This window comes from Melospiza melodia, chromosome 26 (assembly GCF_035770615.1).
Source record: "Melospiza melodia melodia isolate bMelMel2 chromosome 26, bMelMel2.pri, whole genome shotgun sequence".
In the NCBI taxonomy this organism is placed as follows: Eukaryota; Metazoa; Chordata; class Aves; order Passeriformes; family Passerellidae; genus Melospiza; species Melospiza melodia.
Window position 1 is genome coordinate 7207463 of NC_086219.1, and position 15405 is coordinate 7222867.

The 15405-nt window shown below is 52.4% G+C and overlaps 2 protein-coding genes across 2 annotated transcripts; both read left to right on the forward strand.

The window, feature by feature from the left end:
• Positions 1–1954: 1954 nt before the first annotated feature.
• CDA (cytidine deaminase) lies at positions 1955–4288 on the forward strand. Its single transcript, XM_063176997.1, has 4 exons — positions 1955–2149; positions 2426–2537; positions 2782–2839; positions 3470–4288. The coding sequence occupies exons 1-4, from the start codon at positions 1975–1977 to the stop codon at positions 3581–3583; spliced, it is 459 nt and encodes a 152-aa protein (XP_063033067.1). The 5' UTR covers positions 1955–1974; the 3' UTR covers positions 3584–4288.
• A 1441-nt stretch (positions 4289–5729) lies between these two features.
• On the forward strand, positions 5730–15289 carry PINK1 (PTEN induced kinase 1). Its single transcript, XM_063176962.1, has 8 exons — positions 5730–6044; positions 7911–8210; positions 9152–9255; positions 10868–11050; positions 11425–11588; positions 12613–12740; positions 13478–13714; positions 14101–15289. Exons 1-8 carry the CDS (start codon positions 5730–5732, stop codon positions 14359–14361), a joined length of 1692 nt encoding a protein of 563 aa, XP_063033032.1. The 3' UTR covers positions 14362–15289.
• The last annotated feature ends 116 nt before the right edge of the window (positions 15290–15405 follow it).

Consider the following 15405-nt stretch of genomic DNA (forward strand, 5'->3'; position numbering starts at 1 on the left):
CCCACCCTGGAAGCTTCTTTATTTAGAGATCCCACATTATTGGGGTCGGGGGGGCTGTGGTGTCCCTCTACCCTGGTTTGATCCCACAGTGCCACCCACAAGCTGCCCTAGGACTGGTTTTCCTATTTTCTAGAAAATAGGTTTTCCTATTTTCTCCCAGATTTTGGGGGGCAAGGGAGGCTCTGCACCACACTGTATATAGGAGAAAACAACCTGGATTTGCACTTGAAAGCTGAGAAAAAGAGTTGTGGGCTGGTTCAGGGCTGCCAATCCCTCCTCTCACTCACTGTCCTGGCAAATAGTGAACTGTCATTGCTGGGCTCCAGAGTGACCAAGCAACCTGGCAGTGGGTGGGAGAATGGATTTCCTCGTTATCCCTTGGACAATAGGGATCTCAGCATCCTGCCCTGACAGGTAGTGAACTGTCATTGCTGGATTCCAGAGGGAACAAGCACCCTGGCAGTGTGTGGGAGATGGATTTCCTGGTTATCCCTTGGACAATACAGATCTCAGCATCCCAGATTTGGCTTCTTGGGGTGCCTGTGGTGGTCTCACTGTCCCATACTCAGTTTCAGCTCCTAGAGTTTCAGCCCTATCAGAAGCCACTCCCAATTTGGATGCTGCTTCCCAGCCTGTTGTGGCTCCTCAGTGACCCAGCAGCAAGATTTGATGGCAAAACCAGTAGGTGAGGTCAAAATCCTCCCAAAATCAAACAAACTGGACAAAAATCCCAGTGATAAATCCCTGGGACCTGTGACAACTGTCCTTGCAGCTAGAAAATGGGGCAGGAAGCTCCTTGGGCAAGGGGAAAAATAGAGAAATCTTTAATTAAAAAGCAATTTGATGATCACCTGGGAGCCCTTTACCTTGTGTGGGCTGATTCCCATGGAAGCACCAGCCAAACTGAATTTGGACTCCAGCATGAGAGCATCTGAAATTGGCTTTTGACCTGTGTCTTCAGCCAGATTCCCCTGCTGCTTGTAGTTAGAAGACCTGGGAAAATATAATTTTTATGATAATTTTTTAATGCTTTTAATCTTATTAATTTATTTCCTTTGATCTCACTGATCAGGACCTGTTGTTCCTTCCCATCAGGAATGATTTAAGGACATTTTCCTTTGGAGCCACAGAACCAGTTTTGAACTGAGGAGGAAAAAACCTCCAGGATGGCGGCGGAAAAATGTTCTGCTGGGACAGAGAAAGGAGGAAGTAAATAAAAACCAGGAGAAAATGGAGAAAATGAGGCAGCAGGCAGGGAGAGGATGTAGGAATCCCTGCACACGGTGCTGTGGGGGCCAGGGCTGCCCCTGAGGATGCTTCCCAGAGTTCAGCTCAGCTTTTGCAGGAAAACCCCCATTTCCAGGCTTGCCAGAGCAAGGACTCAAGGGCAAATCCCTGCACCTGGAAGGTGAGATAAGGAATTCCCACTGAACACCCACCCAGGGCTGGAATAACCCTTTGCCAGGAGATAATGAAATTTGAGGAGCCTGGGACTGAGGATGGGGGGCTTGCACCCTCCTTGGAACCTCCAGGTGTTTTGGGGGCAGATGCCTGGGGTCAGGGGATGGTGGCTGGGGTCAGGGAATGAGCCATGGGGCCCCACACGAGCTGTCACCTCTCTCATCACTTGTCTGCAGGCGCCACAGGGTGTGATGAAGTCGTCCCCCATGTCACTGCCAAAGGAGAAGGGCACAGAGTCCTGAGGTCAGAGGAGGGGAGAACACCTGCAGAAGACCTTCATGTCTCGATAAATACAGAGCTGCAACAGCTTTGCCCCCCAGTTCCTCCAAAAACACCATGCAAAAACTTCCTTTCCCTCCCCAAACCATGGAGCTGCTGCAAAAGCAGCCGTCCCTGAGGAGCAGTGGGGACAGCTGCGTGCCGGGGCGTTATCCCGGCGTCCCGGCCAGCCTATTTTCCAGGCGAGGAAATATTTAACCGCGGCGTCAGCGGGCAGGGCAGGCAGCTGCGGCCATGGAGAGAAGCGGGCAGCACCCGCTCCCTGCTGTCCCCCCGGGCCAGCCCCAGGGTGACCATCTCCAGCTCCTGCTGCGCCGCAGCCGCGAGGCCAAAAGCTGCGCCTATTGCCCCTATAGCCGCTTCCCGGTGGGAGCTGCGCTGCTCACCGCCGGAGGGGAGATCTTCTCGGGTAAGATGGGATCTGACACCCCCTCCCGGGATTTTGGGGAGCCCCCAGCCGGCCTTGGGTCACTTGTGAGGGTGTAGCGGGGTCACGCCGGGGTGCTGGTGTTGTGTGTCCTCCCCCGCTGCCTGCTGGCAGCCGCCATCCCGGACTGAGCCAAAGATCACAGCTGATGGGAAAATAAATAAGGGAAGCAGGGAAAATGGCTTTTCTTTGTCAATTCCCTGGGGAGAAAGGAGCTGGTGGGGTTTGGGGTGGCTGATGCCGGGATTGTGCCTGCAGGGTGCAACGTGGAGAACGCCTGCTACAGCCTGGGGATGTGTGCCGAGCGCGGTGCCATCCAAAAAGCCATCTCTGAGGGGCACACCAGCTTCAAGGCCATGGCCATCGCCAGGTGAGGGTGCTCTGAGAGCTGCAGTGCTGAGGGATGGGGTGGGGAACCAGCAGACAACCCCTGGGACAGCTTCTTTTGCAGCAGCTCCATGGTTTGGGGAGGGAAAGGAAGTTTTTGCATGGTGTTTTTGGAGGAATTGGGGGGCAAAGCTGTTGCAGCTCTGTATTTATCGAGGCATGAAGGTCTTCTGCAGGTGTTCTCCCCTCCTCTGACCTCAGGACTCTGTGCCCTTCTCCTTTGGCAGTGACATGGGGGACGACTTCATCACACCCTGTGGCGCCTGCAGACAAGTGATGAGAGAGGTGACAGCTCGTGTGGGGCTCCATGGCTCATTCCCTGACCCCAGCCACCATCCCCTGACCCCAGGCATCTGCCCCTAAAACACCTGGAGGTTCCAAGGAGGGTGCAAGCCCCCCATCCTCAGCCCCAGGCTCCTCAAATTTCATTATCTCCTGGCAAAGGGTTATTCCAGCCCTGGGTGGGTGTTCAGTGGGAATTCCTTAGCTCACCTTCCAGGTGCAGGGATTTGCCCTTGAGTCCTTGCTCTGGCAAGCCTGGAAATGGGGGTTTTCCTGCAAAAGCTGAGCTTCCCACAGATCCTGTCCAGCTCTTGTCTCCTTTCTGCACGGGAATCCCAGCACCCACACTTTGTTTTGGGGTTGTTAATATTTAATGGGTCGTGGGGCTCTGCTCGAGGGTCAGATTCAGCAGGTTCAGAGGCACTGGGGCTCACAGTGTTGGGGTAAAAACACAGGATCTGAGCCCAAAATATCCTCTGGGGGAGGTAATGCTAATAAGCCAACCAAAATACATGTAATAGAGGGGGATGCTCCCTGTGGACCTGAGAAAATGGGGTATATGAGTAATTTGGGGAAGAAATGCAGGTTCTTCCCTTCTTCTCCCTCATCTGGCTCTTCTTTCTCCTCCTCTAGTTTGGCACAGACTGGGATGTCTACCTGACCAAAGGAGATGGCACCTACATTGTCAAGAAGCTGGAGGAGCTGCTGCCTACCTCCTTTGGTCCTGAGGACCTGAAGAAGGTCTGAGCAGTGCGGCCACCACCAGCCTTTGCCCTTAGGCACAGGGGACAATGGTTTTCCCTGATTTTCTCAGCCTGTAAGCAACTTTTTGGGGACAACACAGTGGGAAATTTGTTTATACTGTTAAGTTGCCTGCTCCTCTGTCTCATCTTCTAATTCAGTGTTGATTTGCAGGCTCCAGCTCCACCTTGCCCCGAGGAAATGGCAAAATCAAATCATAGAAATTCCCTGTTATTAGTAAAAAATGCGTCCAGACATCCCTGTAGGCAAGGGAGGACATGGCTTTGGTGCAGAACTCAAACAGGCTTTGGTACAGAAACTACTCCTGAATAATGCAAAATCATTGCTTGGGAAAGTGCTGGATCCTTCAGCTGTAAAAAGAAGTGAAAGCAAGAGGGAAAAGGTCCATCAACCCCAGCAGTAATTAGTGACCCAATCCAGATTACGTGGATTGCAGGATGGTTATTGCACTGACCATGTCCTTTGCTCCTTTCTTTCCAGCTTGTTTTCCTTGCTTTTATTCTGTTTGGGGTGAAGAAGAGGACAAGTTTTTGGGGTTTTCTGGAGGGTTTTGTGCCTCCAGGATAATGCCATTTCTTGATTGAATATTGATTTGTAATACCATGATAAATGAATTCATTACATTTCCCAACCAGAGCTGGGTTGAGCATTTCTGCCATGGCCAAGTGAAATAAAAGCAGTTCTGGTTTATCTCCTGCAGCTGTAGCAAGTGATGAAACACAGGGAGTGGGGTCCTGGGGCTGTCCTGGCAGGGCTGGGGGTGCTGGATGTGCCCTGGGAGCCTCATGAGGTTCAGCAGAGCCGAGTGCAGGGCGCTGCCCCTGGCTCAGGGGAACCCCTCAGTGTCTGTACCGGCTGGGGCAAGGAGAACACTCCTGCTGGGAAGGACTTGGAGAGGCTGGTGGATGAGAGGCTGGATGTGCCTCGGCTGTGGGGCTGATCCCACAGCACGGGCAGCAGGGAGGGATTCTGGCACAGGGCGCCCAGAGCAGCTGTGGCTGCCCCTGGATCCCTGCAAGAGTCCAAGGCCAGGATGGACGGGGCTTGGAGCAAGCTGGGACAGTGGAAGGTGTCCCTGCCATGGCAAGGGTGGGACTGGATGGGCTTTGAGGTCCCCTCCAGCCCAAATCAGTCTGTGATTCTGTGATTTGACGATTCCACACACTGGGCTGTGCTCTGGCTGTTTCCAGGGCAGTGCTGTCATCCATGCCAAGGCACTCCCAGCAGTGGCATCCGTGACCTGCATTGCACAAGGCTTTACCTTGGTTGCACCCTGCTCTGTGCCCTGTTCCATGACCCATTCCATGCCCTGCTTGATGCCCCATTTCATCTCCCCTTCCATATCCTGCTTTATGCCTTGCTACATGTCCCCTTCCATGCCCTGTTCAGTACCACACTCCACTCTCCGTGTCTTGCTCTATGCCCCATTCCATGTCCCACTCCCATGCCCTGCTCCCTGCCTGTCTCCATGCCCCATTCCATGCCCGTTTCCACACTTCACTCCATGCCCCATTCCCTGTCCCACTCCATGCCCCATTCCGTGCCCATTCCCTGTCCTATTACATGCCCTGTTCCCTGTCCCATTCCCCACTACCTGCCCCATTCCCTGTCCCATTCCCTGCCCCATTCTGTACCCATTCTCTGCTCCATTCACTGTCCCATTCCCTGCCCACTCCCTGCCCCATTCCATGCCCATTCCCTACCCACTCCCTGCCCCATTCCATGCCCATTCCCTGCCCACTCCCTGCCCCATTCCCTGCCCACTCCCTGCCCACTCCCTGCCCCATTCCATGCCCATTCCCTGCCCACTCCCTGCCCCATTCCATGCCCATTCCCTGTCCCACTCCCTGCCCCATTCCATGCCTATTCCCTGCCCCATTCCATGCCCATTCCATGCCCATTCCCTGTCCCACTCCCTGCCCCATTCCATGCCCATTCCATGCCCATTCCCTGCCCACTCCCTGCCCCATTCCATGCCCATTCCCTGTCCCATTCCGTTCCCCGCCCGTTCCCTCACCGTCCCCGTCCCGTGCCGGGGGCGTGGTTTCGCGCCCCGGTGGGCGTGGTTTCCGGGCGAGGCCTGTGGCCATTGGCCCGCGCTGGCCCCGCCCCCCGCGGTGACGCGCTGGCCATGGCGGTGCGGCTGCTGCTGGCCCGGGCCCTGCGGCTCCTCCCGCGGTGCCGCCCGCCCTGCGCACCCCGCGCCCCCCGCCCCGACCCCCGCCCCGGGCCCGCGCCCGCCGCGCCGCCCGCCCCATGGCGGCCCTGGCTGGCCTGGCTGCCGGCCGCCCGCCGCCTCTTCCTGCGCGGCCCGGCGGGCGGGCTGGCGGCCGTTGCGCGGCGGGGCCGCGGCGGCGTCTGCCTGGCGCTGGCCATGGCGCTGGGCCTGGTGGAGCCGCGCCTGGAGGAGCAGCGCCGGGCTGAGGCGGCGTGTCGCCACATCCAGGTGGGAAGCGGCCCGGGGGTCCCGCTGGGCACTCCGTGAGGGGGAGGGAGGGCCTTGCCGGGGGGGAGGCGTTCAGTCACCTCCCCAGAACGGCTCGGGGAGTCGCAGGCCTCCAGACATCCTTCATGAGAGAGAGTGATCCTCGATGTGTGGAGCCCTTTGAACCGCCCCATGAGCGGCACAGAGTGTCAGTGCTGGGGGGAGCCGCATAGACACGCCCTCCCATGAAGGGTAGGGGGGTCCTTGCTTTGGGGAGTCCCTCAGACACCCCCACTAAGGGTAGTGCTCATTGCTCTGGAGAAGCTGTCAGACATCATCCGTAAAGGGAAGGGGGATTCTTGTGAGGAACCCCTCAGATGTCCCCTCGGAAGGGGACGGGGGTGGTCACTGCTCTGGGGAGCTCTCCAGACTCCCTTGCTGAAGGGCAGAGCCGTGTTTGATGGAGCCCCTCAGACACCCCTCATGAAGGGAAGGGGGGTCACTGCTGTGGGGAGCCCCCCGAGAGCCCCTGTGAAGGGCACACTGACACCTCCCCATCTCCCCCCAAGGAAGGTTGGGAGGGCTGCAATGAGCAGCCCTCAGGCACCTCCCCAAAGGAGGGGTGCTGGGAGCAGCCCCACAGGCACCTCTTTCTCCCCAAAAATAGGGTAATGGGGGAGCCTCTCACTCAGCAGCCCCTCATCACCCTAAAGCAGGTACTTTCAAAAGCAAGGGACCCTCACTCCCTGTCCCTCCACAGAGGGAGGGGGTCAGGGCCCTGGCTGGGGGGGTTTCATGTCCCAGGACACTGATGTTGATGCCCATGGGGACCCTGTGGCGCTGGGACAGGCCGTGCTGGCAGGGCATGGGGCATGGATGGTACTGAACTTATTTCCTGGGTAAAAATAGACCTCTGGTGCTCAGAGCCAGCTGTCACCTGCTCCACCGACCAGCAGACACATTCCTGAAGTTTCTTCTGAAGAGGATGCTTTCTCTCCTCTGTCCTTGCTGGGTTGTTCCATTTGCTGTCCCTGGTCTGTGTCCAGTGACACATCCCTAGGGTGTCACCACTGCTTTGGGGCTGCAGCTCACGGAGAAGGCCACTTGTTTGTATTGGTATGGTGACAGGTGGGGCAGCACCAGACCTGTAGGATCATGAACTGTGATGAAACTCCAGAACAGCCTCCTGTGTGCTGTTTTTCCACATCTCTTGATTTTCTGCCCCAGCTCCCTCCCATCATAGATTCACTCTTCCTCACACTAATCAGCCCTCACAGCTGACTGCCACAAAAAGGCCACTGTTTTTTCTGTTGCTGCTTTTAATTCAATTTTCTTTAAAATGCTGTTTGACTGGTTTGTTTATGGAGAGGGAGAAAAGTGTAATAATGCATCTGATTTCAGAAGTGTTCAGTTAAACTTCTCTTTACACAACCATGGAATCATGGAATGGTTTGGCCTGGAAGGGACTTTAAGGCCCATCTCTTTCCACCTCTGCCAGGGCAAGGACACCTTCCACTCTCCCAGCTTGCTCCAAGCCCTGTCCAACCTGGACTTGGACAATTACAGGGATGTAGCAGCCACAGCTTCCCTGGGAAAATATATTCTAGATTGGCAGATGACTCCCCCTCCTGGTTCCTCTTCTTCCCTTAAAAAGGGCACCTTTAGAAAAGACTGGTTTAGGGGTAAATTTTATCATACAAAATATATGGCCTGCAGATGATCTTTCGTGTGGTTACAGTGATTTGAGCCCAGTGCTTAGAGTCTGATTGAAACTTTCAGGTTGGACCATCCCACCAGGACGTGTAATACCACTGACACACACCAAGTTCTCCTTCACTGGGAAGTCTGGGCTAACTGAGCAGGTTTTCCTGTTCGTGTTCCTTTCAGACCGTGTTTGTTGGGAAGAACAAGCCGCAGAAAGATCCCCTGAGCTCCTTGCGCTGGCAGGGCTTCAAGCTGGAGGAGTATCTCATCGGGCAGCCCATCGGGAAGGGCTGCAGCGCCGCTGTGTACGAGGCAGCCATTCCCTTCTGCCCTGCTCCTCAGGATCCTGCTCAGAGCAGCCCTCTCCCAGCCCTGCAGCAGCAGCCTGCCTCAGCTTCCCAGGGCGCTGGAGAGGAGCCTGTGGTGAAGCACCAACCGCAGGGGGCTTTTCCCTTAGCCATCAAAATGATGTGGAACATTTCGGTAAGGAGTCGGCGCTGAATCCCCCGTGTCTGTAGCTGGGGAATTCTGGCTGGAATGTTTAATACTGAAGTGTTGAAAGCACTAATTATGGATTGCAGGATGAGTGTGTCACAACAAAGCTGTTGGTAGGTGAGACTGGAGATGTCGAGTGTTAGTGCAGAGCCCCAGAGCGAGGTAGTTGGCATTCGTCATCCTCTGGAATCAGCACTGAGAGCTGCTGCTGGAGCTCTTGGGTATGGGGGTGATGTTTTGGGAAGAAAAGGTTTTCTGAGGCTGGCTCCATTGGAAAAGTCTAAGAAGGGGAAAGTCACTACTGCCAGTGATTTAGGAGTTGGTGTCCTGTCAGTGTCAGGACAGAGATGGGTTTTCTTCCTGAAGAGTCAGTAGTTTCAGGGTGCACAGTAACCTGTCTGCTGTGTCCCCTTGCTGTGCAGTGACTGTCCAAGATCTGCTCCAGTGCTTCCCAGCCTGGGTGACTGGAGATCCAGTTCCTCAATGTGGCTCTTCCATGTTTAAAAAAATCTACCTGGCTTTCCCCATTGATGTGACAAGTGAATATTTCAAGAGAATCTTCCAAAATACGAACATCTGGAATCCCTTAGTCTCCAGATGTAGCCTGGCATTTAGCTGTGGGCTCTTCCACTTGGGTTTGGAAGGTGAAAGTGCGTGCTAAGGTGTAGTTTGGATTGCTGACAGTCAAGGGTGCATTTGAAGTGACAAATAGATTTCTTTCTGCAAATAAAGGCCTTGTGGCCTCCCTTAGTGAGATCTTTAAGTGGTTAATTGCCTTCCTTGGTTTTCAAGGGAGGGAAGTCCTGGAATCTGATCTCAGTCACCCAGCTCCAGACGTGGTGCCAGCATCAGGATGATCTGCTCTCAGCTTGCTTTGGGACGGGGTGATTTCAGAGCTGGAGCCCACATGGGTGTGGTTGTTGTTGCAGGCTGGTTCCTCGAGTGAAGCCATCCTGGACGCCATGGGCCGAGAGCTCGTCCCAGCCACAGGCCTGGCCTTGTCCGGGGAATACGGAGCTGTCTCTGGCCGCAGGTATGGAGGTGCCAAGGTGCTGGTCTTATCCCTTGATTAATTTTGCAGCAATTTGTACTGTTAAGGAGGTGGACGGGGCTTTCTAGAATAGCTGCTGAAAGCAGGTAAACCTGGGGATTGTTAAGTTTTGTTGGCATGCAGGGAATTGTATTGCTAAAGTATGTGGTCTAAGAGGGGTTGAAAGGGTGCACCAAGAATTTGGGAGCATTTGGGGTCCCACCAGGGTCTAGTGGCTGTGTCTTAGCTTCCCTGTGTTGAAATGTGTTGGCATTTGCTGAGGTAAGGGCTGGAGGAGCCACTGGGTAAACACCATTTAAATTCGTATTGTGATGCTTTTTTATTGCACCGCTGCAATCGGTAACAGTTTGAGTGTATTAAACATCAAATGATTTCACTGTAATACAATTTGACTGTGAGGTTTGAGAACTGGTTTGGGATAAGATGGCTGCTGGACAGGGAGGTTGAAACTGTTTTAGTGCAGGAAAACTGGTGAGAAGGGAAATGGAAATGATTAGTGTGTACTCTTTGACCTGAGTGGGAAGTGAGCAAACAGCATGAAGGTGGAAAATCTCATGGAAACTTCTAAATTACCTCAAGTTAGCTATCATTTTGTTCAGAAATGCATCTTTTTTTTTTCCATTTGAAACAATGGAGTCCACAGCCCAGATTGTCTGATTTAAATTTCAAATCCATCCCGTCTGCCAATACAAATGAATAATAAATGCTGTGCCCGTGGCTGGCTGGGAATGCAGCAGAGCAGCCAAAGGGATATTTGACATTCAGGGGATGAGAGATCTGTGTTGCAGACAAATAGGTAACCTGCTTTTCAGGGTAGGGAGAGCTTCCTGCTTCTGCCATAAAATAGAGGTTCTAAATTGATACTCCCAGCGTGAAGCTGACCTTTATTATGTCTAACAAAGTAATTGCGTTTGGGTGTTACTCTCTAGAGCTGCTGTAGCTGTTTTTGAATGGAGAAGCAGCCTGTGCCTGGCTCTGCCTTTGTTAGCAGCATAGAAGGGCTCGTGGGGCTTGAGTGAAATGAAGGCTGCATGTTGTGTTTGAGGGTTTTTATCAAATCTCTGTTTGTAGTGCAGGTAAAGCACCTTATTTCCTATTTGGCCATTGTGAATAGGGAAATCCAGTTACTGAAGAGCCTCTGTGACACCTTGGTTGGCTCAGTTTGCTCTGGGAGGCACTGGGATGGATTCTGAGCTCTGGAGAAGGTGCTGGGAGATGCCTGTGGGTGCAGTGGGTCCATACAGGCTGTGGGTGCTCTGCATTCACCTGGGAAGTGCTGGGCTGAGGTGCTGGTTGGGAAATGGGCCATGAAAGTGCTGCCCATGCTCTTGCTCAGTGAATAGATTCCAGGATGTGAGTGTCTGACTGTTTGCTTAATGTGCAGTCCTGTAATCCACCCTGTGCAGCTTTAATCTCTCTCTGATGAGGCTTCCAGTGCTGAGAAAACATGTTTGCTCTCTGCTGGGGAACCCTTTGGTGTGGGGGACAGGCCATAATAATGAAAAATAGCTCCAGCAATAGCAGCAATGTGCCTGGGATCCATCAGAACCGACTGAGGCGTTGGTGCAATCTGTGGTGTCATTCCTCTGCACAGAAATCCTGTCCTTGGGAGGAAGAAGCTGCAGCCTCATCCGAATATAATCCAGGTGATCCGAGCGTTCACGTCCTCTGTCCCTTTGCTGCCTGGAGCCTTTGCTGACTACCCTGACGTGCTTCCATTGAGCCTGAACCCCAGAGGGATCGGTCACAGCCGCACGCTCTTCTTGGTGATGAAGAAGTAAGTGGAGAGAAAGCAGCTGGTTAATGTGACTTGGGCACTCTGTCCCTGCAAAGCTTGGGTCTGGGCTGCTGCCAAAGAGCAGAGTATGCTCTTGGAAACGCCTCCCAGGACCTGTTCCAAGTTCTTGAGGTTCTGACTGTGCTTCCACAATGAAGACAAACCGTTCTTTGTGATAATTGCCCCAAATTAAAGTGAGAAATGTGGAGTTTGTCCCCATTTGTCTGCCCTTCTAAGCCTGAACTTCACCCCTAGTCTGAGCACACTGCTAGAGATGGAGTAGAATCAGTAATGAGATGAGCCAACAGTGAGGTTGAGCTGCCAGTGATAAGCCTCCAGGATGCTAATTCCCATTTTTTCCCTGTTCTGCCTAGCTACCCCTTCACACTGCGCCAGTATCTGCAGGAGAACACTCCGGATGTTCGCCTCTCCACAGTGATGATTTTGCAGCTCCTGGAAGGCGTGGACCACCTTGTTCGACATGGAATAGCACACAGAGACCTCAAGTCTGACAACATCCTGGTTGAATTTGATTCTGGTACGTAGATCCCTGAGGATAAATGCCAGTTAATTCACAGAAGTGATTTGATCACATTTGTATTTGGGGAAGTCTCACCCGGCTGCGTGTTTGGGGGAAGAAGCATCAAACCTTTTGAATAATCTCAGGTTTAGTTTTTAGCTTAGTATTTGCTGTGAGTGCAGCAAGTCATTGATCCTGTCTGTGCCTGAGGTTTTGGATCATTAGCATGGACACAGTGTATTGCTGAGATGATGGATTGCATGAGCACAGCCAGCATTGACTGGAGCATCCGGGAACGCCACATTTGGGATGCTGCAGGAGCCTTTGCTTCAGGCTCTTGGTTCTGTCATCTTTCCCAAGCCAGAGAGTACAGAGAGCCTCTTAAAATCCCACCTCATGGCCAGGTTAATGGTGCTTGCACCCTGGGATGATGAAACATGGGTTGGGAGGGAAGGGATCCAGCATTTTCTTCTACGTGTTCTCCTGTCAGCCTCTAACAGCAGTTTTAATTACCTGAGCTCTTTTTGGGTGTGATTGAGATTCAAATTGGCAGGAGCAATAGGAGGCAGGCAGATCTGTGTGATTAGGAGTGGAAGAATTTGGTTGAAGAGTATCATGGAGAGAGAGACACAGAGAGACCACTGGAATCCACCCTGCCTTCCTGGAGACCAGCCCAAGAGCTGACAGAGGATTCTCTGTTCCCCAGAGCTCAGGATTTAGAATCCTAAAATGATGGAATGGCCTGGGCTGGAAGGGACCTTAAAGCTCTTCTCATTCCAGCCCCCTGCCATGCACAGGGACACCTCCCACTAGACCAGGTCACTCTGCTGAATGTCTTTGCCCACAATCTAATGAGGGGAATTCACTCTTGTGAATTATTTAAAGGAAATCCATCTGGAACGGTTATTTGAACGGTTATTATTATTCCCCCTCAGTCAGTTTGCAGAGGACACCAAGCTGGGTGTTGATGTGATGTGTTGTTTGGTGCTGCCAGGTCCTCCCAAACTGAGCCCTAACTCTGGCAGCTCTGTGTTGTTCACAGCTGGCTGTCCCTGGCTGGTCATCACTGACTTTGGCTGCTGTTTGGCGGATGAAAACATCGGCCTGAGGCTGCCCTTCACCAGCTCCTACGTGGATCGGGGTGGCAACGGCTGCCTTATGGCACCTGAGGTAAATCCCTCTGTAGCAGTGCTTTGTGGTGCTGGTTTTCTGCTTGTCCTGTTGTTGGGGCTAAAAGTTTTGGTGGCATAGAAGGTTTGTGTCCTACCTTGAGTTAGGCTTGGTAAACATCTCTGCTGAACTATGTCAAATAGACACTGTGAGCTCTAACAGGTGAAATGTAATCAGTTGGTGTTAAGAGGCAGAATCAGCTTTTCCTTCCCTCCCCCAAATTTACTTTGTAATATTTATTCAGGCTCCTTTCCATGTGCCTATTAAGAATTTTATGCAGCAGTTGCAACAGTAGCTTTTGGCTAAAGTTCAAGACTGTTGTGAAATTATTTACAGTTCCTTTTTATTTCTTTGATGATAAGAAATAATAAAAGCCAAGACACCCTTAACTGTCTGCTGGACCTGGAGCACCTTGCTGTGGTGTTGGTTGTTCATCTGCAGGTCTCCTGTCTCCATAATTCCAGCAGGAGATAGCCCTTGGAACTCTGGGAGTGGTGGTCAGGGACAACAGCTAAAGCCTCAGTGCAATGTTCAGACTCCTCCCAGCATCCCAGTGGGCTGAGCAGTGCCAGAGGCTTAGAGCATGCCAATAGGGAATATTTACAGCACAGGTTCAGATGCAACTCACCTTTGGGTTCAGTGTCTAAGTTTATTACAGGGAAAATACAGGTTTGAGCATTAAAAATTGAATTTCAGCACTCGAGCTGTTTATTTGAGTAGCCCCCTCTCTGTGGCAGGTGATCACAGCATCACCTGGTCCAGGCACGGTGATCAACTACAGCAAAGCTGATGCTTGGGCTGTTGGAGCGATTGCCTACGAGATCCTGGGCCTGGCCAATCCTTTCTATGGCCACGGGGACTCCAGTCTGGAAAGCAGAAGTTACCAGGAGGACCAGCTGCCAAGCCTGCCCGACCACGTGCCCTTCGAGGTGAGGCAGGTGATAAAGATGCTGCTTCAGAGAGATCCCAACAAGGTAAGAAGCTGTTGCCTTCAAGATATCCTCTTTGGGAGTACCCCTGGCAGATCTTTTTACCCTGGAGGGCTGTGGTTACAGGGGTTAGGCCAGATCTCACTGCAGGATCAAAGGATGACATATAAGGATCAAAACCAAAAAAGTCTTCACTGAGTGGTGCTGAATTATTTCAGATGTTTGTGTCAGGACCAGACCTCACACTGGAGGGTTCCACACAACATTATATATGTACAGTAGTAGTCTGAAAGAGCTTTCTGATTCACAGGGTGTTGCCTTTGGGGGGGCTTCAGGGAGTTTTGGAGGTGCCAATGCTCCGTGCTGGTGATGTGGCCGAGTGTAGCAGGATCAGCTAATCTCCCTCCCCTTCCCTCCCCTTCCTCTTGCAGAGGTTGTCTGCGAGGGTGGCTGCGAACGTGCTGCACCTGAGCCTCTGGGGTGACAGTGTTGTGGCATCCAGGACCCTGAAACCTGACCAGATGATCGCCTGGCTGCTCTGCCAGTCTGCAGCCACCCTGCTCACCAACAGGCTGGCAGACAAGAGCCAGGTAGAAACCAAAATGAAGATGTGCTTCTTGGCAAACCTCGAGTTCGAAGACCTCTGGGCAGCAATATTCCTTTTGCTGGCATGGAGAAGCAACTCTGGGTGAAGGAACCACCTGGAACACGAGCATCCCACATAAATGGCACTTTCTAAAGGCACTTAGGAACCTGTCCTTTCTGTCTGTCTGCAGTCCTGTAGTGCTTTAGAGAACAAGCTGCAGGCCTGTGTTTAGGAGCTTGAGTTTCTCTCTAGCAAGTGTTAACCACGCTGCTTTTGTGTCCCTGCTAGAGGAGATGCCCTTCTTGCTTCCTTACCCTCTGGGGGGACAGGAGTGTGGACCTTGCAGGTGTCCAGAGGTTTGTGGTTGGTTTTGCTCCCGTTTGGGAATTAATTGACTTGTAATTTGTGTGTTGAGTGAAGCAGATTCCTTTCAGAGGGGTGACTGGGAGGAGGCACTATCTGGCTGCATTTTACAGAGAAACAATTTAACACACAGAAATCCAAGCTGACAAAGGGAACTGCAGTCTCTGTTCTTGGGGTAACCATGGTGGTTTGAAACTCATTTTCTTCTGAGCTGTGAAATGACAGCCTGAAATCTTCCTGATGAGGTGCTGCCTGGTAACGTGAGCGTCAGCAGCAGTAAAAACCTCGCAGTTGTACGCAGGATAGTGGAAGCACATCATCCTCAAATCCCGCTTATCCTTGTTCTTAACTGTTGTAGCTCTGTGGTGGTGGCTGCCCCAGGGTCCAAGGCTGAGTCAGACTCTCCAGTTAGGGATAATGCTCCAAACAGAGTGAGGCTGGGCAGCAGCCCCTGCTTAAAGAGCTCAGTGTGATGCTCTGCTCTTTTACCTGTCTGTGTTTCCTTCAATGAAATAATATCCTTTGGTGTGGGGGACAGAGACATTGATCTTTAAATAACAACAGCCATGTTTATGAAACAGCATTCAATTTCATGGCTATAATTGTGTTTAGAGGAACTTGGGGAGAAAGTTATTTATGCTTGTTGCACAATAAATTAAAGATTTAATGTGGCTGTGGCTGCGTGGGTTCTCTCAATCCAATTTGGGCTGTGGAGCATTGGTTCCGGGGTGTGTTAAACGCAAATTCAGCTCTTTCCAGTGCTAACTGTGGAACACGGTGTTCTACT